The 26,243-nt window shown below is 39.8% G+C and overlaps 1 protein-coding gene across 1 annotated transcript in view; it reads right to left on the reverse strand.

Annotated features, from left to right (window-relative positions):
- Positions 1-26,243, reverse strand: part of TRPC4 (transient receptor potential cation channel, subfamily C, member 4) — a 99,478-nt gene that overhangs the window by 33,375 nt on the left and 39,860 nt on the right. The window contains exon 3 of the mRNA XM_009888415.1: positions 7,268-7,604. Within this exon, the coding sequence (XP_009886717.1) occupies positions 7,268-7,604 (337 nt within the window). The remainder of the gene's footprint in view (positions 1-7,267; positions 7,605-26,243) is intronic.

Here is a 26,243-nt window from a genome sequence, read left to right on the forward strand (position 1 = left end):
GCATGTCTAGGCATGGCATTATAGATTATGGCGTTATACATATGTATTTCACCCACTACGGAATAGCAAGTGCAAATGGTTTGGACAATCAGCACTGAACAGCCCCTCAAATATTTATGGCTTAGTTTCACCACATAGTCCAATACATCAGATTTTTCAGTTGCTTGAGTACTTATGCAGAAAGGCATCCACAGAAGTGGGATAGCTGTTCCCTTAACCTCGTATCTTTAGAAGCCAGTATCTTTAGACGACATGCTTTCTTTCATAACTTGAATAGAGAGAAGTCTGACTTTCACAGTACTCCTATAAATGCCAAAAGCAAACACGTGAAATTTTTTTAAGCAGTCTTTTGAATTTCCTTTGCAAAATGTTCTGAAATGCAAATGAACTGCAGTTCATTATCACAGTGGAAGATTAAAGGAGATGTAACTTGCTACATGTATCTTAACATTATTGGCCCTTTTTCTTCTTTTTTTTTTCTTTTTTTTTTTTTTGCCTCTGTAAAACAGAGTTTTGGTAAAGAATAGGAATATAAGTCAAGAAAAAAAGTTTAATGTCCTAGAGTGTATGCAAAAATAAATTTTAACCCTGGATTGACTGTTACGTTCAATATGAGTTGGCTAGCAGGGTTAATAAAGATCAAATTAATCAGAGATGCTCATCCAAACCATTTCAGGTTCATGCACCTAAGCCGCTTCTTTGTAAGCACCAGAGTTGTTTTCTTTATGTTTGCTTTGATTTAATCTCCTAATTCATAACAACCAAAATTGGTAAATGCCTGAGTTTGAAGTAAGGGCCTATGGACGCCTACCTAAATATGGAGGTAGAGTACAGAAATTCTGCACATTTCTGCCTTTGAACTCTGCTCTACAATAATGTTGTAAACAGAAATTTAGCCAGCCAAAAGTATTAGTCCACTCTTTAAGGTACTTTTGCATAGGAGTCTATAAATATCTTTAAAGAAAACGTATATCCTCATTTATCATTTGTAAGTCTCTATTAAGCTCAACAGGTTTACATGACAAGTGGAGCATGCATAATTTTACTCATTATCCTTTAAACTCCATGGCTTTATTGAAACTGTTTGTGGCTATGTCTGTATCAAGATTGATTTAATACAGAAAAGAGTTTCTTGCTTTCACAAAAATATTGTGGAGAGGGTAAGGAGCAAGGCTTATATCATAACTATTACCATAGACAGCCCTAATTTATAAAGCAATATGTATCCAGCGTGTACAGTACTGCAATGTAATATTCATTAAAGTGTTGTATCTCCAAACATCTGCATTCTTAACTTTTCTAGCAATTACATTCTCTTGTGTTGCTAGAAAAATATAATGAAGATGTTCTTATCAGGTAGTTAATAGTAGGAAATACAGTTTTCAAGCATGCACAAGGCTTAAATCCACAAAGAGATACAAGGCCTGCAGGCAGAATACATGAATGTATAGTTTGTCTATGGAACACAGAAAGTCCTGTTCAGCATTGCTCAAAAGCTCTCAGATTCCTGCAGAGACCAGCTTGGCATCATATGTGCAGCTCTAGGCACAGCCAGAAGTGGATATTTAGGGATGTAGGAAACATCTCTTCTTCTTCTCTCCTATTAACAGGCATGTAAAGATTTAAACATCTTGATACCAAGGATCTAAACTTCACATTTTGGAGCCCAGTCCCATGAAGGGGTTTAGTCATTGAAATATTCTGTGATTCAATGTCTAAATTAAGTACACAGTGCTGAAAGTAAAATTCACCATGCAAGAGACCTAAATTCCCCATAAATTGCATTTTATGCTCACTTTGAGTTTCAAGCGCCTAGCTGAGGTCCACAGCTTATGAATACTGAATGCTAAGACAGCCTGGACAAGAGGAACAGCAGGAATTGGAAAGAGTAATAAGTCTCAATCACAGCATCTCACCAGCACTTAGAAGGCTATCTCAGGGCTTCAGATAGATGTGTACGTAAGACATGAGTTTCAGCATCCTAAACACCTTCCTTTCCTGAAATGCTTAAACTATGTCCCCCAAGAGTAGCGTGAATGTTTGGCACTACAGCTTTATGGCTAAAATGCTTGCACAGGGAACAGGAACCCTGCCTTTTCTCACCCTGAACATTTCCTCAGCCAGGAGAGTTCTGGGGCAGGGATAACGGGGTGGGGCTGAAACGTTCACCACTCCTGCTAAAAATGGGAGAAAGAGAAAATTAAGAAGAGAGAATTAGAGAAGACAAAAAACCCAACAGGTGTCTTTAGCCTCCTTACTAAGGGCCCCTACTAGGAAGCAAAGGCATCAAAGCCAGGCTTTGTACACACACTGCAGGCTTTTTATGTTTTCTTTATCCTCGAGCTACATTATTGTAATGTTATGAAAATGTGAAATATTTGCATGCTGGAGGGGCAAGAAAACGGTACTCAATGGAAAACAGGACTGAAGTCCAAAGAGTATCTCAGGATCCTGCCAAAACCTGCTTCCATCCGCAAAATATTGTCTTTACAAGAAAACATCTGACTGCACTGAATACTTGTCTATATATAACGATTTTATATTATCTTGTAAAAGCAGAGTCCTTGTTTGCAGCTCTAAAGCACTGCCTGTGGGCGGGAAGTTTTCCATAGTCAATAAAAGTGTATTTAAAATGAACATTCAGACAGTCATCATTAAAGAAGAGAACCCCCTTTAGTTTTCGTTCTCTATTTAAACACTGTAAAAGACCATTAAAAACAGGCAGAGCAGTGTTCCATCTAGCCTAAATTGTGACTGATCCTGAATGCTTAAGGAAACGATTAGAAGACAGGATAAAGTAAAAGCTTCTAGGTTTGCTAAGTGCAGGGGTATCCGTGTCCAGGGATCACATCTCTGCCACTGATTATGGCTGGTTTGACACTATGGATGGGATTCAGAAACCAAAGAAGAGTCTGTAGCTGCATTTTAGATGGAAGACACATTTACAAAGGCTACCCATATTTAACTGGAGGTCACAGAACCACTGAAAGTGTTTTCCCAAGTAAAAAGCCTCCTGAGTTTTTTTACCATAATCAAAACAAGACATTTTTCTCTGGCCTCAGTTTTGGAAACAGCAACACCATTCTAGATTAAATCAAACACACAAAGACACTTATTTGCCAACACCAACAACAACCAAAGAATAAAATAAAATCATCTACATAGAAAATGTTAATCTTAAATATTTTAAACCTGGTAAATCTACAAGAAACTGAGTAAAAGGTCCTGTTTTGGCAAGAATCCGGCAGCCCTGACAAGAAGTGGCTCTCCTGATGTTTAAATAAATAATTTCATTAGTGGGTCCAGTTTTGGGATCTCCAACAAAAGATGGATATTAACTGGCTGAAGTGAACCTAGTGAAACGCCATCAAGGTGACAGGGGGCTGGACTACATGATATACAAGAAGAGGCTGAGGGAACTGGGTTTGTTCAGCCTCGAGAAGAGGACACTAATGGAGGACTATTACTGTTGTCATCCACTAATGAAATTGCTGCTTACGAATAATTGGAGCCACACTTGTCCTAGAGGTGCACATTCGAAGGACAAGAAGTAATGGTTGCACATTATGGCATGGGATATTCCAGCTGATACTGGGAAAAAAGCTCACCAGTGGCTAGAAACAGGCACAGGTTGCTGAGAGAGGCAGAGGAATATCCGTTCCTGGAGAAATTCCAGATTTGAGTAGACAAGGACCTGAGCAATCTGAACTATCTTTGTAGTTAGCCTATGTTGAGCAGTAGTTTGGACTAAATGGTCTTGAATGGTCATTAACTTTTCTGACTGAAGTTGTGTTTCAGCTTTGTCTGGGATTATTTTCCTCTTCTGCACTTTATTTGTCACTACTGGTTATGTACTGTTTCATCTTGCTGTCCATATTATCCTTTATATCTGCTCCCTGGAACACATCCATTTGTACTAACTGTTTTAACATTTTACACAACACTTTCTTGACCAAATTTAGAAGATGATGCACAATGTCCTTGACACCTCGATGATCACTTAATCTGAAGTGTGTTGCTGTGCCATCAGTTTGGATGTACATTGTGCTAAGTACTGACAAAACTGTACACTCCCATACATTCCACCAGCAGTTTGTTGACCACAAATGTCTGCCGTTTGCACAGTTCCCAAGCATCCACATTCTCTATAGATTCACATACTCCAATAGGATAAACCACTGACAGAAAGGATGGGGAATGGCTTGTTTAAAAAAAAAAAATTCCTGCTCCAGGCACTATTCTGAACAACATAATTACGATGAACATTTAAAGATGACCATAAAAGAGCAACAAACTCATCAAAACAAATTTGCCTAAAAAATGTTCTTTTGCTGCAGGCACCCTGAATAACTGGCAGGGAAATTTTTAACCCCATCTACTAAGCACCACGTTTGTCTGGTCGTGGCTTTTCTCCTCTGAATTTCGTAGCATTCCCTGGTGAGCCAAATGCCCACTGCAAGGACATTTAGCATGGTCACTGTTTACTTTGAAGCTAGGGTTTAGAGCAGAAGAGGTATGGCAAGTCTGCAGGCATCAATATGATCCTTACGTGAGCTCCAGCCAAGACACACAGAGAGTGAAGCCGGGTCTTATTTGATTTCCCCATTGCATCGCTGTTATTATGCTCAGAGGCCACTCAGCAACTGGATGGGTAATTTGATGATGGAAAATATTGTTTTCCTTATTTTTTTTCCCAAGATGGGGTTCTTGTTTCTCCTGTCCTTTTTTTTTTCAGTGGTGATGGATTCTCAAGCATAGGAAACAGGCCTATGTTTCTGTAGTGTGAGGCAACAGGCATGCTAGGGAGATCTGAATCAACAGCTAATAACAAGAATTAATTTTCCTTCCCAGTGAAAGCTTGTTTATTATTTGTTTAAATGCAAGGACAGGAGATTCTGACACTTCTTTCCGAGAGATTTTTCCAGGACTGCTGCTTAAAGCTATAACATTAGCCTTGTTATACTGACTTATTGTTCCACAGATAATTGCCACATACTATAACACCACTTGTGTAATCATTTAATCATGTAAAAGACAAAACTAATGCAGAAGTTTCCTTAACAGACTTTTAAAATGTAAAATCAATAGTCTCCATGGAAATACAGCCCAATACAGGTTTTTCCTCTGAGCCTGCGACTCTAGTGACACTTTTAATATATGCTAATTATGCACATTTGGCCTTCTATTACATAGTAGTTGGCAAATGCTATTTAGTGTTTGATCATTGGAGAGCTTAGATCATTATGGACAATCTTGAAACTTCTTAAATTCTATGAAATATACATATACCGAAATTCATGTCGATGAGAAGCCTGCAAAGTAGACCTCCTCTTCCTCTCTTCATTTTAAGGGAGGTAGCTATTAAAATGCAAATTACAAGTAGAACTACTTGAATTAAGAGAAAGACAAACAAAGAATTTGGTTGTTTAAAATGTTAATAGTTTTGGCATGCTGTAGCTGCTCCAGGATAACCTTTGCTTTGCAAAAAGGTTTTACTTGATCATGTTTTGTCTCAGACTTCAACATGTTTCGTCTACATCCAGAAAAATGCAAAGATCTATCTATGTACCTCAGATTAGGCTGCCTTGTGTAATTCAAAAGTGCTGCATTTACTTTTTTTAAGGATACTGCATGACTGTATAGTTTGAAGAGATAAGATGACAGACTAAGTTGTGGCCTGGAAACTAACCTTAGCTTATTGATAAAGAACTAATAAAACTATTTAGTTTATTAAAAGATGACTAGACCACAGTTTGTATGTATGTGAATATGAAAACAGCAGGTTTTGGCTGAGATTCATTCCTTTAAAAAAAAAAAAAAAAAAAAAAGCTGAAATAGACACGTTCATCACACGCTGTGAGCTGAAGTATCCTTATGGCCATGTGCATCTGTCTCCTTCAGTGACAGAGGGAACTTAGGTACCTAATGAATTGCCTGAGATTATCATGGGTGAAACTGGGGCCTTATTATTTAGGTGGGATAAGGCATGGCAGCAACCAAAATCTGAACACTGAACCCAGCAAACCTCAAACTGGAACTCCAGGAAACCACCAATTAGGAACCACTAGAGATAAAATGCATTGCTTTAGATGAAGAGATTTTGGAAGGCACGGTTTCTCTGAACGTTATGGTCTAGATTTAACCACAAGCTATTTGACCACATGGTATCTGACTATTGATCTTTATTCATGCTTATGAATATTTGTTTATGCAAGCAGTTCCCTTGACCTGGCCTGTACTGCTTGTAGAGGACGGGCTTATTCATCACAGGCAGTACTGGCATAATCCGATCATATGAGTCTATACTGCAAATATTAATGCTGCTTTTAGAAATGATAGTCATCTTGATAGTCATAATTCTCAGGGTTAATGGCTTCTTCAAACAAGTGCTTTGGAATGATGACTTCCTTAAACCCCTTCCTAAGAAAACAACAGTGTCAGAGGTTGAGAGCAATGAAGGTTCTTCCTCTTCCCACCGCATGGTTCCTGGAGAGGAACTGGTGATCAAAATTTTAGGACTGCCTTTAACTGAAACTAGCCCCCCAATTTGAAAAGGGTAATTTTCAAATTGTGCCTTTTTCTCTGGGCTCTGATTTATTTTTTTAAAAAGATAGGTTAATGATAAAACCCACTTTGGCATGTCAAGATCTGTGTGTGAAGTTGAGTCACAAGTTCTCATCAATGGTTTTGCACAGAAAAAATATTCTGCAAACATATTTTAATGAAAATACTCACTTGAAAATGCTGGTCAGCACTATTTGCAATAGACGGGTCTGTCATATTAGAAAGAAGCATACTGTAGGCAACTAAGATTAATGATAACACTCCAGAAATGACACTGCCTCATTCTAATACATGAAAAAAAAATTATTGTGACAAAGGGACCTTTTTTACAAGTAGACTAACAGAAAAAAAAAAAAAGACACTTAAAAGAAGCAGAACAATTTCTGGCCTAGAGAAAACAGATATCAAAAAGAATATGAATATGTCTGTGTCAGAGCACTGCTTAATCACAGGAAGGAACCTCCGATATTTTTTGCTTTCCCTCACTGCAATATATCAGGTGGTGACACTTTGGATTTTTAAACTCTTCCCAAGTTGTCTACTACTCTTGCTAGGTATAGGAGGAGATGGACCATTTGCCTATTTTGGTAGGTCAATAATTCATGCCAGAACTCTCTACTGTATCTTCCTGCCTCAAGAATACTTGGCAATACCACAGGGGTCAAAACACTTTTCACTGTATTTTCTTTAGTAATACATTTACCCAGGACCCACGGTAATATCATCCACTCGACGATGGTTGGTGGTGGTCCCTGCATGCTCAAGTCTGACCTGTCAATGTGCTGAGAGGCAAGCAATAGCAGGAACAGAAAAGTCAAGTAGGATGCAGTATGGCAGATAAATTTGATAAATGGCTTTCTGATGAACAGCCCTAGTGGGCTTTTGGGAGCTATCAGGTAGCACACAGAGAAGACTGGGAAAAGGAGTCCTATCACAACGCATGTCAACATCTTCACAGCCCAGTGTCGCCTCCTCCATCCAGGGAACTCGTCATACCAGCGGGATGCGAGCAGCTGCTGGCAGTTGGGCTGAGCAACAAACTACAGAGAGAAGAAGAAAGGAAGACAGTTAGTTCCTTGTTACCTCTGTAAAGTTATTTCCATACTATGTATGTTATGATAGATAGCTTTTGGATAGAGATTAAAAAAAAATTAAAGTAAGCCTGTGCAAGCCCACTCATACTGATAATACCCGTAAGACAGGGCTGAGTCAGCCTGCCCTTCCTTCAACACAAAAAGTATAGTACAAAGCCATAAAAATTCATTTTTCACAATAAAGCTTGACTTCCCCATCCATTGAGCACACAAGGACTCAACAGACTGCAAAACACATGTACCTCAAAAGCTAATTTCAAAATGAAAAACAAGTTCACAAATACTTCCATTATTCAACCAGCAACATTTGTGGAGAATTCACAGAACGCAAGGTGGAAGTCACTATGAAAATGAAAAGCAAGACTGAGATCTCTAAACAGTGAAACTGAATTCCACTGCCATGAACAAACTATTCTTAGTATGTTCCCTGCTAATTCTCTAAAAATCAGGCTCGCGTGCTTTTATACTGACACAATTCTTAGAGATACATTACATAATTCTCGCACAATATGAACGAAGCACTATTGAATTCCCCAGTGCTTCACTAATCCTTGTCAGGATATATTCCTATCCTGTACAGTATTTTATGGTCTGTCTGTTCTCCATGATGTGACTTCAGTTTTAAAAATATGACCGTTAAAATTAAATTTCACCAACACCCAGCCTCCCCCCCCCCCCCAAACCCAGTAAATACTGAATAGTTTTTGGATACCTTTTCAAAGAAGGTTTAATTATATTCCAGGGTTTTATGTTATATTTGTATTTGATCACTAGTTCCTATTTTCCCTATTTATAAAGGGGACATAGAGGAGCAGCATGCTAGGCTTGACATGAGATATAGAATAGAAGCAACATATGCATCAAAGAGAGTCAGAGTTGTTGTATTTTGTTTTAAAAATAATGAATAACAGGTAACTTCTCAAACAGTTTCTGAAATCACTGGAATTACTACTGGTAGAAAATCCTATTTAGGTTAGAATGACATGAGAGCAAGCATGCATCTTTCTAAATATGTCTGGATCTTGTCAGAAATGTTATCCTGAGCCAAACTCAAACCTAGAGTATGTTAATGAACCACCAGTGTCCTTAGCAGAGACACATTTACCTACCAGACACCACCACTGAAGCTGCGTCCGACTGTTGTGAAAGACAAGAAAATTTATGCATACCATAAGCACCTTGAAAATAGCCTTAAAGAAGAGTAACAGCATTCTCTTCCATTAGGAAAAATGCATTCACAAGGTTTCAGGGTGTTTGTTTCAAGATACAAATGTCTGGAATAATACTGCATGCAGTCAGAGCAGATGGTTTCAAAGTTATGTTTTCACCAAGTTTTTAATGGGGGACCCCCTACAAAATTTTTCACCTCAGTTTGCTTGGGTAGGTACAGATTAGTGCTTTCCTTGACTAGTCACAAAGTATGACTTGTGGACTAGTTCTTGAGTAAAATATTTTCCTGGAGTAATATTTTTTTCCCTGGAATGTGCCAGATCCATGTTTGTTTCCCTTTCTTCATAATATCTTCCCATTACATCCATTCCTAAGTCTTGCCTTTGGGCTGCCCTCATTGTGTTGGGGATCCATGTGAAGGAATAATTTCCAGAGCCTAGCAACGGCTGGTCATAGGGGGACTACTCCATGCCAAGCATGGACAAAAAGGAATGAATTTCCCTTGCTGTAATGTAGAAGATATTAAAAAAAAAGGAGTTTTTTTTCCAATATCTAACAAGTATTGGGCTGCCCTGTGGCTGGGTAGACCAGAACCAATGCAGGCATACCTGCATCAACAGTACCCTCCACCTGAGGGTACTGAGGGAGCTGGTGGAAGTGTTCACTAAGCCATTTTCCATCATTTATCAGCCTTCCTGGCTAACCGGGGAGGTCTCAGTAGCCTGGAGGTTAGCAAATGTGACACCCATCCACAAGAAGGGCCGGAAAGAGGATCAGGGAACTACAGGCCTGTCAGTCTGACCTTGGTGCCTGGGAAGGTTATGGAGCAGATCATCCTGCATGCCATTAAATAGCACATGCAAGACAAACAGGTGACCAGGCCCAATAAGCATGGGTTCACGAAAGGCAGGTCCTGCTTGACAAACGTGATCTCCTTCTATGACAAGGTGACCTACTTAGTAGATAAGGGAAAGGCTATGGACATCGTTTACCCGGACTTTAGTAAGGCCTTCAAAACCATTTCCCACAGCATTCTCCTGGAGAAACTGGCTGCTCATGGCTTGGATGGGTGTACGCTTTGCTGAGTAAAAAACTGGCTGGACGGCTGTGCCCAGAAAGTAGTGGTGAATGGAGTCAAATCCAGCTGGTGGCCAGTGACAACTGGTGTTCCCCAAGGCTCAGTATTGGAGCCAGTTCTCTTTAATACCTTTATCAACAATCTGGACAAGGGGATCAAGTGTACCCTCAGTAAGTTTGCAGATGACACCAAGTTGTTTGGGAGTGTTGATCTGCTTGAGGGTAGGATGGCTCTACAAAGGGATCTGGACAAGGCTGGATTGATGGGCTGAGGCCAATGGTATGAGGTTCAACAACGTCAAGTGCTGGGTCCTGCACTTGGGTCACAACAATCCTGTGCAGCGCTGCAGGCTTGGGGAAGAGTGGCTGGAAAGCTGCCCAGTGGGAAAGGACCCATGGGTATTGGTGGACAGCCAGCTGAATATGAGCCGGCAGTGTGCCCAGGTGGCCAAGAAGGCCAACAGCAACCTGGCCTATATCAGGAATAGTGTGGTGAGCATGACTGGGGAAGTGATCGTTCCCCTGTACTTGGTACTGGTGAGGCCCCACCTCAAGTACCATGTTCAGTTTTGGGCCCCTCATTGCAAGAAAGACATTGAGGTGCTGGAGTGTGCCCAGAGAAGGGCAAAAAAGCTGGTGAGAGGTCTAGAGCACAAGTCTTATGAGGAGCAGCTGAGGGAACTGGGGTTGTTTAGCCTGGAGAAAAGGAAGCTGAGGGGAGACGTTATTGCTCTCTACAACTACCTGAAAGGATATTGTAGCATGGTTGATGTCAATCTCTTTTCCCAAGTAACAAGAAATAGGACAAGAGGAAATGGTCTCAAGTTGTGCCAGGGTAGGTTTAGATTGGATAATAGACAAAAATTCTTCACAGAAAGTGTTATCAAACATTGGAACAGCCTGCCCAGGGAAGTGCTGGACTCGCCATCCATGGAGGTATTTAAAAGACAGGTAGATGTGGTGGACTTGGCAGTGTTAGGTTGATGGTTTGACTCGATGATCTTAAAGGCCCCTTCCAACCTGGACGATTCTATGATTCTATGATTCTGCCTCATGCCATGGCGAGATGCTTGCTGACTGCACCATCTGGAGGGTGCTCCACACTGGGTGGGCAGTAGCTGCTAAATTATTATCTTTAAACAGATTAATATGCAAAAAAATCAGTGTTAATATAGAGAGCATTTCCAAGCAGGCTTGAATTTTTTTTTCTTGTCTCCTAATACCCGTATTAGATTTTGTTATGTTGTGACTGTATTGCTAAGGTATGATGTGTTGAAGACAAGGATTGCTTTCTGAGGCACTGGAAGCTTTTCAGTAAGTGCAGAAAATCCCACTGGCGTCAATTTTTTAAATTTTAATTTAAAAAGAAATTAGTTCTCATACTTTTCTTCAAATTATGACTGTGACAAGACAGTTTTAGCACTGGTTGGGCCTTCTGACTATAGGAGAAAACTAACATAGACTATATATTTGATGTGGCTAGAGTTATGAGGAGCACCATTGGTAATGCACATTAAATAACTTACCAGATATAAAACACGTAAGAAGAAGCTAACAGTGTAGTATGGAGCAAGCATACAAAATGCTGTCAGCATTTTGGTGAAATACTATATCAGCAACAGGTTAAGTCCCTGGTGACAGGAAAAAGGGAAACATTACATCCATTTTTAAAAAGGGTAGAAAGGAAGACCCCTCTGTGCCTGGGAAGATCATGGAACAGATCCTCCTAGAAGCTATGCTAAGGCACACGGAGGACAGGGAGGTAATTCAAGACAGCCAACACGGCTTCACCAAGGCAAGTCCTGCCTGACCAACTGTCATCGTTTGTCCTCAGTCAGCAACAAAGAACCACAGGGCGGCTCACTGATTTTCCCCACAGCTGTGGGGAATGAGAAGAAAAAGGCAAAACTCGTGGGTTGAGATAAAGGAAGATTAATAGAACAGCAAATGAGAGAGGAAAACCAATAACAATAACACCGATAAAGGAATATACAAATGCGATTATGGTACCACTGGTCACTGACTAGACCCGGACTGCCCCAGCTTCCTTGGAGCAGCAACTTCCTACCCCCTCCCCCAGCTAGCTCCCCCCTATTGCTTGGGCATGGCTTATATGGGATGGAATACCTGTGTCCCCTGCCAGCTCTTTGGGGAAATTAACCCCATCCCTGCTGGAACCAGGACACCAACCTAGTGGCCTTCTATGATGGAGTGACTACATCAGTGGTGAAGGGAAGAGGTATGGATATCATCTTGCTGGACTTCTGTAAGGCCTTTTACACAGTCCCCCACAACATCCTCCTCTTTAAATTGGAGAGATATAGATCTGATGGATGGACTTTTCAGTGGATGAAGAATTGGTTGGATGGACGCATCCAGAGGGTAGAGGTCAATGACTCAATGCCCAGATGGAGATCAGTGACAAGTGGTGTCCCTTAGCGGTCTGTACTGGCACCAGTACTGTTTAATATGTTCATCAATGATATAGACATTGGAATCAAGTTAACCCTCAGCAAGTTTGCAGACAACACCAAGCTGAGTGGTGTGGTTGACACACCTGAGGGATGGGATGCCATCCAGAGGGACCTGGACAAACTTGAGAAATGTGCCCATGTGAACCTCATGAGGTTCATCAAGGCCAAGTGCAAGGTCCTGCACCTGGGTCAGGACAACCCCTGGTACCAATACAGGCTGGGGGATGAAGGGATTGAGAGCAGCACTGCTTGGGTTTGGGGGTACTTATGGATGAAAAGCTGGACATGAGCCAACAATGTGCACTTGCAGCCCTGAAGGCCAACTGCATCCTGGGCTGCATCAAAAGAAGCATGGCCAGCAGGTAGAGGGAATTAATTCTGCCCCTCTACTCTGCTCTGGTGAGACCCCACCTGGAGTACTGCATCCAGCTCTGGAGCCCTCAGCACAGGAAAGACATGGACTTTTTGAAATTTTTTACAATGAGGGTGGTGAAACACTGGCACAGGTTGCCCAGAGAGGTAGTAGATGCCCCATCCTTGGAAACATTCAAGGTCAGGTTGGATGAGGCTCTGAGCAACCTGATCTAGTTGAAGATGTCCCTGCCCAGGGCAGTGGGGCTGGACTAGATAACCTTTAAAGGTCCCTTCCAACCCAAAGTATCCTATGATTCTATGATTCCAAGATTTTAAGAGCTGCATGTGTAGGAAAGCTGTCTAGTACTGCAGGCAAAGGTCTATATCAGAAACCACAACATAGTGTCTACAGACGATGTACTGCATTTCTGAGAAGTCCAGACATCTAGTTTCGTGTTGTCATTTTTGTCTAACAACGTTTTTGGCAAGGTTTGTTAACAATGTCCTGAAGCAACAAAAATATCTGTCTCTTCACTGCAGCCTATGCTTTATGGTTCTGAGCTCCATTGGCCATATAACATACACTAAGAACCATTCCAACGCGTATTCTTCAGACAACTGGAAAATTATCCTAAATCTCTTGCTGACACTTCTTTTATACTTAGTCTTTTCTGCTTCATTTATCAAGGAATTGCATGACATTATTAAAAATGTCCAAAATAATTTTCACAAATTTGATTACTTGCTCCTTTTTTGTGGTTGATTTTCATCATATGCTGTGAAATATGTTCGATAGTGTTATTACATTATTTATTACATTAGCTGAATAATGAGGGAAGTTTTTGAATGGGGAACAGCTGGGGTGCCCTGATGGCAAGAAAAGTGAACTCAGTGGTGAAACCTACAATCTTGTTCCTCAGCTTCTCAGAGAGGAGGAGCTTGTGACTGCACACTGCATTACCCTTCTTGTCTTGTGGACCTGTTTCCTCCAGAGGAAATGAGGGGAAGGTGTTGTATACCCACATCTTGTCTTCATGTAATAAGTAAGTATTTGAGTGCATACATGAACTGAGGGTGGGGAAGTCTTTCTGGGACCCACAATGTAAATTCCACCTGTATAGGCCGTCTCAGACATTACTTAGAGGTCACATAAAGTTATACACGTCAAGTAAGTCTATCTGTGATTAATATATTTTATTACTGATCCTGAATTCTTATTACACTTGAATTTGCATTTATCCACCAAAAAACCCTTCTCTACAATAAAGAAAAAAAAAGTTTTCATGGCAAAATTCTCTGATCAAATGAGATTTATACTGTAGCTGTTATAAAACCTTCTATTACAAAGCAACAGTAGAAGTGGATGGAAAAAAGATATTCTCCAAGCCATAAGACACTTCCTGTATAAGTGGATGGGATTGCATCTAGGATGACTGCCTAGTAAAGCTAAGTCAATATATAAGTCCTCTGATGAACTTGGAACTACAAAAAAATAATCTTTTAAAAATGTTTTACCCAAATATTTTATGACTACAGAAATAAAAATACTCTGTGACATTAATTTGCCAGTTCTGCATTTCCTATGCCAAAATATTTTCACTGTAGTATATTTTTTCTTCCTTAATTGGAGATATTACGTTCTGAGGTATTCAAAGTAGGTTTTGTATTGTTAGTATTATGTTGTATGTTATTTGACTTTGACATTGTCTCCATATAATTAGCAATCAGCAAGTTTATATTTTCACATTACAATGGCTTCCAATAGCTTCCAGCATTTTTTAATTATGCGAGGGATTTTGCTGTAATGATTATTCCTGGTTGCACATTTTTAACTACTTCACAAGAGTCTGCCCATCTGAAAATGTTTTGGTATTCATTCTCTTAGTTGTCACGCTGAGAATTGGCTCTTCCCTGAGACTAGTGAAAATCAGAAATTATTCACAGTGCCAGCAAAAATAATCTGGTATAAATAACAGCAGAGCCTGATTCTAGTGATATCCAAGCATATACATAGCCCAGGACTTCATTTTCGCTGCTGATTAAATCTGATCTTTAGTTTTGATGTAATACATACCTTTCCATCAATGGAAATGATGAAGAAATAACACAAGTAATAACACAAGTAATACTTTTAACTATACATTGTCTTTATGGAAATATTTTTAATAAAAAATTATCTTTATAAGTAATATATCATCATAATAAACCAAGTTGGTTCCTGCCTATAGCACAGTAATACCTCTAAGTATTTCTTTCCTTGTATTAGGAAATACACAAAGATATCAAAAAAAAACACTTGTAAAAGAGCATTCATTTTTACACTTACAAAGCAGTCTAACAAAAGCTAAGGTCCAAATTAAATTCTCATTCTGAGATCAGGAGGTGGTTTAGTATATGTAACATAGAAAAAGAACATGATTTGTCTTCTGGAAATGAAAGCTTTCAAACAACTATCCCTGTTACCATTCTCTAACAGATCAATGTTAAAGATCTTTTTTGGGGAAGGAAGTAAAAGATAATGATTATCATAAATTTTCTTAGTAATACTTTTTATAAAACCATGGCCAGATTCTCTCTTGTACTGATTTGTACTGACATTACAGCCAAGCTGGTAGGAAATGTTAGCTCTGAGGTCTGCTACTCTGTCACATGCATTTTCCAGTGATTGTATTCCAGTAAAACAAGAATTAAGCCCAATTACTTTTTCTTTCTCCAGAACATTTTACTTTTCATATTTTACATATTTTCCCAGATATTAATAAAAGCTCAAGCTCTTCTAGTTATTTTAACTTCAAATTTATATGTCAAAATTCTCTATCTAATGGTTGTGAAAAGTATATTTGCATGGCGCTAATGACAGATTCAAGTCCCAACCTCATTAAATAGATTCCTAAATTTGGTAGATTATTTCTCCCTCTAGAAACATCACTACATAGTCTTTTCTGTATCTTCCCCCAAAGATTACATTTGTGGATTTTGGAACTTACTCTGTGAGGACTGGTTCATTAAGACAAATAACATTTAATTGCAATTTAAATGCTTTAATGTTATTGACTGGATCAGGACTACATTTCTAAAGCTAGGGAGCATGTTCTGGACTCCTTTGGGTATAGTTATGCTGTCTGTTTTCTACCTCAGGCCAGAAGCCCTGATTCCTCTGCCAATTACTGTGAATCTTCTTATGTCCATCCCATCTATGTCTAGCTCCGACTGGAGCAGACTATCATTATAATCATGATTCTTGCTGGACCCAAACCACTGGGTCAACTTTTCCCCAGCTCTGCCTGCAGCTTTGTCATTAAGGGAACTGGCCGGCTCACTCAGGATCGGAGCACCAGAGCACACCAGCTTGTGCCAGCTTGTGAGACTCAACAAGGCCAAGTGTCGGGTCCTGCACTTGGGTCACAACAAACCCATGCGGTGCTACAGGCTTGGGGAAGAGTGGCTGGAAAGCTCCCACTAACAACTGAGGGTTGGTTAGTCTGGAGAAAAGGAGACTGAGGGGAGACCTTATCACTCTCTACAACTACCTGAAAGGAGGCTGTAGCATGGTGGGTGTCAATCTCTTTTCCCAACAAGAGATAGGGCAAGAGGAAACTCCCTCAAGTTGTGCCAGGGGAGGTTTAGATTGGATATTAAGAAAAATTTCTTCACTGAAAGGTTATCAAATGTTGGAACAAGCTGCCCAGGGAAGCTGAGTCACCAATGCTGGAGGTATTTAAAAGATGTACTGATGTGGTGCTTAGGGACAAGGTTTAGTGGTGGACTTGGCAGTGTTGGGTTTACAGTTGGACTAAATGATCTTAAAGGTCTTTTCGAACCTGAAGATAGCAGGATTCTATATCATCAGGGCAACCAGCTTGAGAGCATATCCCTATAGCAAAACAAATTCACAGCATAAACAACTTCTTCATAAAATCCAGAGTTTACACTGCTCTTACCAAGAATAGAATACAATGCCAGTTTTTTAAATTGTAATTATCCTATTGTTTAAATTCATGTAGGAGGAGGAAGAAAACAAAAGAAAAGAAAAACATAAAAGTGAAGACTGAGATGCTTCCTTAAAAGGATTCATGAATAATTTTATACAAACAATGACATTGCAGTTTTTAATTAAAACATTTAAAATTTCCTTTTTGCTGCATCAACACAAGCAGAAGCTCTTCATTTGATTCATTGCTCCTTCTCAGAAAAATGAACCAGCACACAGAAAACTATTAAATATCTATTAAACAACTCAAGACTTATCTATAATTGCAGTGATTCTGATTAATTGCTTAGAAAAGGCAATGGCAACTGAAACTAGAAAGCAGTTCTTAGGAACCAGCTATGCATGAATAGCCTTATTAGACTTCCCAGCGGTAAAGAAAAGTGAATCAGTTGTTGGGCTTTGGGATAAGAGTACAGAATAGCTCCAAATTTCAGAACTGAGACGCTGTTACTGGTTCCCATTTGGGGCAAGTGTTAGACTCACAGTTTAAATCATTTTTCTAGGGAAAACCTCTATAAGTATCTGCAGAGATAATGAAACATGACTTTACTCCTATCATATTGGTTCCCTGGTTTTACACACCTAGCTGGTGTATTTCCATGAAAAAAAAAAAAAAAAAAAAAAAAAAAGAGTGATATTTATAAGCAAAGTCCTACACCTGGGACAGAAGAACCCTCTGCAACAGTACAGGCTGGAATCCACTGTCCAGGGAGTAGCTTTGCAGAAAAGACCTGGGAACACTGGTAAGCAAGAAGCTGAATATGACTGAGCCCATGCAGTGCAAAAGTATATCCTGGAACACAGTAGAAAGAGTACAGGCAGCATGTCATAGAGATTTCCCTCTCTGACACTTGTGAGACTACAGCTGGAATGCAGTGTCCTGTTTTGGGTCCCCCAATACAACAGAGACACGGGCAAACTGAAGCGAGTCCTACAGAGCGCTTCCAAGAGATTATGGGACTGGATGCCATGATGTACAGGGAGAGGAGAAAGTAGTGGGGTATGCTCAGCCTCAAAAAGAGAAGAATCATGTTTGGGACTCACTTGCTATCTTACACAAATGAAAGGAAGGCTACAGACAGAAGCAGGCTCTTCTCAGGAGCACAATGAAAGGACAAGGATGGTCACAACCTGAATCAAGGGAAATTCTGGTTTGATCTAAGGAAAATATTCTTTCCTATGAGAGTAGTTAAGCACTGGCATGGGTTGTCCAGGGAAGATGCAGAATCTCCATCCTTGGAAATATTCAAAACTTGGCTGGGCAAGTTCCTTAGCAACCTGATTTAACTTCAAGGTTAGCCCAGATTTGAGCAGGAGGTCAGACCAGATGATCTTGAGAGATATCTTTCAACCAAGTATTTTTTATGATCCCACATGCTTACTGCATTAAGCCAAGCAGTGTTTCCTGGGGTAACAAAATTCTTAGTATGAGCCATAGTAATTGTGTTTACAGGTTTGAATTTATTTATTTAGGTTTGAATTACTTTTCTAGGAATACAAGGTATTACTAAAATCTTTTTCACCATTGGTTATTCCCTTTGAAAAAAGGCAGAGCCTGTGTCTCTCATATCATTGAACCATATTATTGCCAAACAATACATAAAAACATTTCAACTGTTCCAAACACTTGTGTTGTAATAATCTGTGCCTCATGTGTGGAGAAAAAGACATAATAGTAAAAATATTTGCTTAGGTCTTTATCACTTCAATCCTATCATTCCCAAAGCAGTCTTCAGATACTTCATATACTTCTGACACCAAGTGTGCTGTCTCCACCAATACCTTCTACAAAATAAACTAACTGATAACAGAATAGAAATAGTGGCTGATCATTCTCCCTCTCTAACTCATTTTAACACTGAATAAAATGAGATTATAAACGCATTTTGTTTATCATCTGAAAAGTTCAAGTTCCTTTTAGGAGACCAAAATCAACATATATTCTAAGCAACTAACATGCACTGCTCAAAGCATACAGTTCATTTAAATCATGCTATCAATTCAAACTGATTTGGAAACAAATAGCCACTTGTATAAAGAATAGCCTGTTGTCAGCCCCAGGGGTTGTAAAAAGGGGAAAAAAACCCAAACCAAACCAAACCAAAACACAACACCTCTGAACCAGTCAGCAACTACCAGTAACATGTTTCTTACATCCAAGCTTGTAAGCATTAACTGGTCAGCCAGAAGGGGTTAGGATTTAAGTTAGCTACAATCCCTCCATATGACAGAACCAATGAGTTCCCTCACATCCAGCTCATTGTACCATTTTGTCTACTTTCTGTAGCTGCCATGTCGCCAGAAGGAAAAGTTACAAATTAATAAACCAACCTTTCAAAATTCATGAGGGAGCCGCAAATATGTTGAAAACAAGTGAAGCGCAGAATGCAGTGTGAGTTTAATTAGAGAAAAATTAGCTGGGAAAAGCTCTGAGTGAGGGAAGGGCAGGAAAGGGACTAGAAAAGCTAGGTTCTTTCTTTGGGCATTGCTTGCTTATCTGAGAATTTCTATTGGTATCACTGGAGACCACCCTGCTCCTCGTTTATGCAGTTTGTTCCAGAGGTCAAAACAAGGTAGAGAGACATTCTTAGCTTAATTTTCCCTTTTTGAAGGTCCTTTCAGATTTGAGCAGGGTGTTGAGGTATTTGGAAGAAACCTGACTACATATTCTTTTCACCCATCTTTTCTCCATTTTCAGGCTTTTTGCCTGTTTCTGCTCCCTCTTGGAGCAGTGACATTTTGTTATGTTATTTGATTTTTTCCTGTAAAAACAATGGTGGTCACCTTACATTAGCAATGAGCAAATTTAGGTTTCACTCTGTTAGCTTAGCTTTACGAGGTGCCATCCTGCATCCTGATGTGAAAAATGGTTATGAGCACAGCCCTTCTTTACGCCAAGCTTTCACTGTTCTAGCCAAGTCATAAAAGAACCATATTAAACTCCAAGGTTTTCCACTTTCTTTAGAACTGGCTGTTTATTATGTGAAGCTTATGTGGAATTGAAGATGCCAAAGTTCCCGAAAATCAGTGTGAATCCAGTTTTTGGAAAGCATAGCACTAATTTGAAGGCTGACTGTATACAGAATTAGAGGGATGAGGGAAAAATAAAAACACAGACAGATTACAAAGGCACTCAAACTAAATAAAGCATTAAGCTGCCTGTTTTCTCTTGAAAGTTCTTTGTTAACATGTTGTAGGGAGGTCTGTCTTTGTAGTTTCATTAATACTTAGGAACAGAATGTATATAATCACTCAATCTGCTTTTCCTTCACTTCAAATACTTTAATGTTTTTCATCTTTAAGTTCCTCTTGTTTAACTTGGCTGTGTGTTTATCTGAGAATGTTAAGGGCTGAGAAATCAGATTAATCACCCAGTTCCTGCATAAAAACTGAGCTGAAACGATAGGTCTTTGGCAGCAATGCTCAGTGAGCATTATTCTGAGACTGTTTGCAGGAGAAATGCATGCGAGTCTGTCGCAGATGCATCAATTCTATCAAGTGCAGCCTTCATAAAACCTTCCTTCTGGCCTTCAGAGATGATGTTTTTCAATTTTTTCATTATCTGTACATCTTTCTTCTTCTTTCTTCTCTCGATGCACCTTTCTTCCCAGTTTTGCCTTAAATGAGTTCCGAGGCACTGCTCTTAAATGGCCAGCTGACAGCCACCATGTGCAGCTTCTGTGGTTTAAACACAGAATATGAAGAATTGAAGGGAGTATCATTGCTTGCTCAAAAGCTTTGCTCTCCAAAAGCTCCTTTACACTTAAGAATAGGTTGTGGTTGAAGAAAATAACTTACTCTTGTAAACACACCTAAGAAATCCTGTGTTTTCCCATAATGGGAAGAAACCGACAATAGCTGTTAATAAAATTCTGTGTACCCAGCGTCTGCCAGACTGAAGAAATAATGACAGTCCTTGGGTAGTTCTTTCCCCTTATGAAGCTCTGCTATGGAAAATATTAGAGTTTGGTATCTTAAATGAAAACCTGGAGCTACTCTCACTGCCCTTGTACGCAGAGATGTCTGAACACTGCTGGTTTCTTTCATGGCAAAGAATCAGAGCAACAAAGGAACCAATAAAGAGCCTGTTTTACTAGAGTTTTTACTTATGTGTCACTTTGAGGGATGTTGAGGCCACATCTACACTGAGAAATCGAACAGTGACTGAGTTTGAACACTGGACCCCATTCATCCCCGCTACCTATTTGGTCTTGCCTGGTTCCAGTTGTGACATCTCCAGACGGCTCTATGAAAGGTAAATCTGCAGCTCGCTGCAGCCTGTTTGCATATAAATCCCTTAGTATCACTTGGCCTTAGTGTCATGCTGTGGTTTGCTTTCATTTAGCAGTACAGACAAGTCTCAAAGACCAGTTTCTTGTACAATGTGATTTACGCGATATGTTTCTGTGTTAGACTGGTGTTTCATTGCATGCTCCTAGAAACTGGGTAACTCAGGAGATGTTTTTGTTTGCCTGATTTCCATAGGTATTTCTTACGGAGATGGAGTAAAACACATTGGCTTACAGTTCCAGCTAAAGGAATATATTTTATTTAAAAATGTGGAGGAAAATGGCCCTTTGCAAAAAAGCTAGAGGTGGAAGAGGCGTATGTGGAACAATATAACCAAAGGCTGTTTTTCAGTCCCTGAAGGTTTGTGGCTACATTCTTCCTCGACAAAGCAAGGGCAATTTGTTCACTGACAGAGAAATACACTCCATAGGCTGTTGTCACTGCCTGCATGACATGCATGCCCTAACTTCTGCTCCAGCAAGTCAGAAAAGGTACATTTCTAAGAAAAAGCTGCTCTTTAATCCTTGTGAAAGGCAGCTCACTGGTACTCTGAAGGAGTATTTTGCTTCCTTTGCACTCTTCTGTGGTCTTAAGCAGATGTATCCTGATCATATGCATGAAATCATGATTCCTTAAACTGAAATTTATTTGAGAATCAGACATATGTTGTAATTAAGAATAAAGAAGCTTATTGTACAGTAGGAGATAAGTGAATACAGGGCAAAAATCCAAAGCAAACCTGCAAAAACATTGAATTTCCTACATGAAGTGCAATTTAAATTTAGATTTAAATTTAGGCAGGCTGGGTGATGCCTCCTGAGCCAGAGTCATGTTCATTATCTATTTTTCTCCACAATATCCAGCCTGCAGCTGTAAAGGTCTCATGCTAACACCATCAAATACCGTAATCAGGGAAGCAACACCGCTTCTTTACCAAACACCCCTCTTAAATTTACTCTTGAAACACCACCTTGCTGAGGTGATGGTTGTGAGACCTCTTTATTCCTCTTTATTCCTTACCGCTGCCTACTCTGTGCCAGACAGCTCCAACCCTGACAGAAGCTCTAGTGCTCCTGACTCCAGCCTCCATCACCACAACAAATCTGTGATTTCTTCAGCATCCAAACACTTCAGTGAGGAACAGAGAGGATGGCAGCCAAAACAATCCATATGTGGTAACTGGACTATAATGTCAACTAAATTACACTGTAATTGTGTGGGGAAACAGCAGCAGCACACTTCAGTTTTAACTGCAAGCTCCTTTGGTGCTTCATTTCAGAACTTCAAAGATAATCTAACATCAGGGTGGGGTTTTTTTTGTGGGGAATTTTAGAAACCCCAACAAGGGATCTGACACAGCAAACCCTTAATCACTAAACTTGACAGCTTACAAAGGCAAAAACTCACCTTCTGTTTTGAAAAGAAGGCTTGATGGCAGATATATCTCACCATTGCTTTGGGGAAATGTTTTTCTAAAGTACTGAACTTGCTGGACCTGTTACAAAACCCAGCTTTCCATGGAAACTGAGAAAGGATAGAAGCCAAAGGACTCAAGGCTGAGAGAATAATATTTATGTTTGTATTGGCATAATATTTACATTGGCAGTGTTATGACTATGGTCAATTTACATTAATTGCATTTGTGAAGGAAGGAAAGCAGAAAAGAAGGGAATTTCTTTGCCTTAATTTTCCTTTTGAAAATTACAAGATAATAATTTTCCCCTAAATGTTTTGAGGTAGCATCATCATATTTATTAAAAAATTGGTAGAGGAAGAATAATATACAATTGCTAAATAGTCCGTTGTCTTAATTTTTTGTTGTTGTGGTGACTACTTTTACTTCTAATACTAAGTATTTGTGTTTCATGCCTGGGGGGAAAAAAATATCTAAACCGAACACTTTCATACTCTATCTTCTGATGTAGTAAATAGTTTTATACCGATCTACACTTCTCCTTCCTTAATCATTTCAAAATTCATATTGTTTGGTTGTTTCAAACTTGTTGAACTATATGTGAAGTTAAATATCCCTGGAGTATTGCTACAATGTTAACAACAACAGCAATATTTTTCCTTACCCTTAAAAGATGTTAAGGGTTAAGAAGATGCAAAAATGTTCCTCTCATGCTTTGGCTGAAATGCCAGGGCATATACGAGCAAACACGTATGAGAAAGACTAACGTGGTCACATTTCTTAATACCACAGAAGAAGAGAGAGGCAAGTATCTGTCATCCTCTGTACGCCTGATGACATCTTCACAGAGACTTCCAAGCATGCTGGCTAGAATGAATATGGCTCCTCAGTTTCTGTCATCAGATCATAGGATAACTCAGGCTGGAAGGGACCTCAGGAAGTGACTTGCCCAACCTCCTGCCCAAACCAGGGCCACCTGTGAGATCAGACTGGGTTGCTTAGGGCTTTATTCAGTTAAGTCTTGAAAATCTCCAAGGATGGAGAAAGAATAACCTGTCTAGGAAACCTGTTCCATTGCCTAACTGTCCTCATGGGGAAAGTTTTTTCTTTATATCCAGTCCAAACTTTTCTTCTTGCAACTGACGCTCATTGTTTATTGTCCTTCCACAATGCACCACTGTGAAGAGTCTGGCTCCATATCCTCAATGACCACCCTGTAGTCACTGGGGGTGATGTTGGTTCTCCCTGAAGTCATCTCTGCTCAAGGCTGAACCGGCCTTGCTCCCTTGGTTCCTCCTCAGAGAGGAAGTGCTCCAGCCCTCCACCATCTCACTAAACTTGCTCCAGTTTATCCATGCATCTTTTGTATTGAGGGACCCAAAGCTGGATGCAGTATTCAGATGTGGTTGCATGAGTGATGATTAGAGGGTGACAATCACTTACCTCAGCCATGTTCCTGTTACTACAGCCCAGGTTATTGTTAGCCGCCTTTACTGCTGGCCCTTTTTCAGCTGGAGGTGTGAACACCTCCAGCTCCTTTTCTGCATTGCTGCCAGATAGTCAGTCCCCAGCCTGCGTCACTGCAGGGCTTCTCCCTTCCCAGGTTCAGGACTTCGAATTTGTCCTTGTTCATTTTCACTAGGCTCCTGTCAGCCTGTTCCTCCAGCCTGTCTTGGTCTCTCTAAATGGCAGCCCTGTCTTGAGTATATCAGCTGGTCTCTCAAACTTAGAGTCATCTGCAAAATTTTTAAGATTGCACTCCTCCATCTTCCCCAGGTCACTAACAAATCTGGGCCAGTACGGATCCTTGCAGCACTGCAGTTTTTACCTATCTTCAGGTAGCGTATGGCCCATCAACCACAACCCTCTAAGCTTGATCATCCAACTAATTTTTTACCTATATTGTTCTTCCACCCAGACTGTGATGTTCTAACTTGGATACAACAATACAGTAAGAAATGGTGTCCAAAGCCTTGATGATTTCAAGGTAAATGATATCTCTTTGGCCATAAATCTAGTTAGTGTCCAAGTGGTGTTTCTGGGGTCAGGTATGTATACCCTAACTGAAAAAGCTGTAACAGAAAAGCAAGCCAACTTCAAACTAATATAGTCTTAAGTATTGACAAGGTCTTGTTTAACCACCATTTGCACACTGTAATTTGCAATGATTACACCTGGAAAGATCTGTCACTGAAAACAAAAAGCGCTCCTACTCCTAGACCACTTTTGCCAAGGTTTAGTACAGAGCAAAGAACAATTTTTCACAGCCAGGTTAGGAAGACCTGACATTAATTTGCTGTAATGAAAATGATAATCTCTCTTCATTCAAGTGTGACTATGCTACTCATCTTTAATGTGATTTGACTAATATATTTGTATTGAGAATAGGGCCAGATGCAGCGAAAGAAAATATTTTTCAGTGCATATAAAAGCTTTGTCTCTTTATTTCAAGATTTTGACTTTGATTTTGAGTCTGTTCAGTACAGGTTTCCAGTTTTAGAAATAAGGATGAAGAAATGGCTCAACACAAATGGAGTCTTGCAGGATGTCATAGATCTAACAACAATTATCTCTTGCAAAACTTTCCATCTGATTTTGAGAGTCTTCATGTAAAATTGAGGATTTTTCTCTCAGAACAAACCTCTGGAAGGCATCTTTGCATCACCCAATCTCTGTATGTCAGTGAAAATAAGTCCCAGCATGACATGATGGAGGCTCCCAAACACCTGATTTTGCTTGGAGGAAGGTGCTGCCTCTGCAAACAGTACAAGTCCTATAAAGCTATCTTCCAAGGATGCATTGCCAGCTCCTCTGTAGGGTGGATACATGGATCATGGTGGTCAAAGAGAAGTTATGTTTCTTTGAAAAGTGAAGAACAGGTTCAAGAACATTAGTTCTTGACATTAGTGCAGTGAACTCTGAGGCTCACCTATTTCTATTCAAATTGTTGGCTCTTAATCTGTATGTAGCTCAGGTCCAGAAACATTCAACTGCTTAGGAAGAGCTGATTTGAGACTGTTCAACCATTTCTGTAACTCAAACATGACCTGTCCAGACTGCATGAGTGAGGCCTTATCCCTAAAGCAAGACAGACTTTTAATGTAGAGTCGTAGAATGGTTTGGGTTGGAAGGGACCTTAAAGATCTATTTAGGCTTTTCCCCTCCAATAAACTCTAGAATGAGTCTATGCCCACCAAGACTGAATATGTAACTGTGTATAAACAATATAGATAAGTCTTTGGGGTAAACCTGGTTTCTCTCTGAACTTACTTGCTAAGGCAGATCCTTAGATCATACTGTGCATTAGAAGGGAAGCTACATCTTAGATTGCCAAAGGGATTCCAGTAAACAAGCCCTCAAGGTTCATCTGTCTCAGCTTAAGAGGCTTTTCCAGTTCTCAGAATGACAAAATATCAAGACTTAAAAAAAAATAGCACATGCCCACTGTCACCTACCTTCCAGAAATTACATGTTATTCTTCTTAAAGGATCTTACTTTCTTTTTAGCCTGCATAACACATCTAGTTATCCCATGTCTCCTCTGCAATAAAGGTAAATAATGTGGGTGGTGACAAAAATGATTTTATTCTTAGACAGCCTGAATTTCTGTCTGGAGAAGTCTGCCTCTTCCCACTGACTATGCGGGGACCCAAGGCTAGGCTGCTGACATAGGTACATTAGTTGAATACCTGAGGCTATGTGGAATGAGTCAGGGACTTGTGGCACAAACACACTACAGGAATGGCTATTTCTAGTTTCTTTCTACATGCTATAAAGAGGACAAAAAAAGAGTCCAAGCTTTGAACTAATTTTATT

Source organism: Charadrius vociferus, unplaced genomic scaffold (assembly GCF_000708025.1).
Source record: "Charadrius vociferus isolate BGI_N301 unplaced genomic scaffold, ASM70802v2 scaffold16, whole genome shotgun sequence".
Lineage (NCBI taxonomy): Eukaryota > Metazoa > Chordata > Aves > Charadriiformes > Charadriidae > Charadrius > Charadrius vociferus.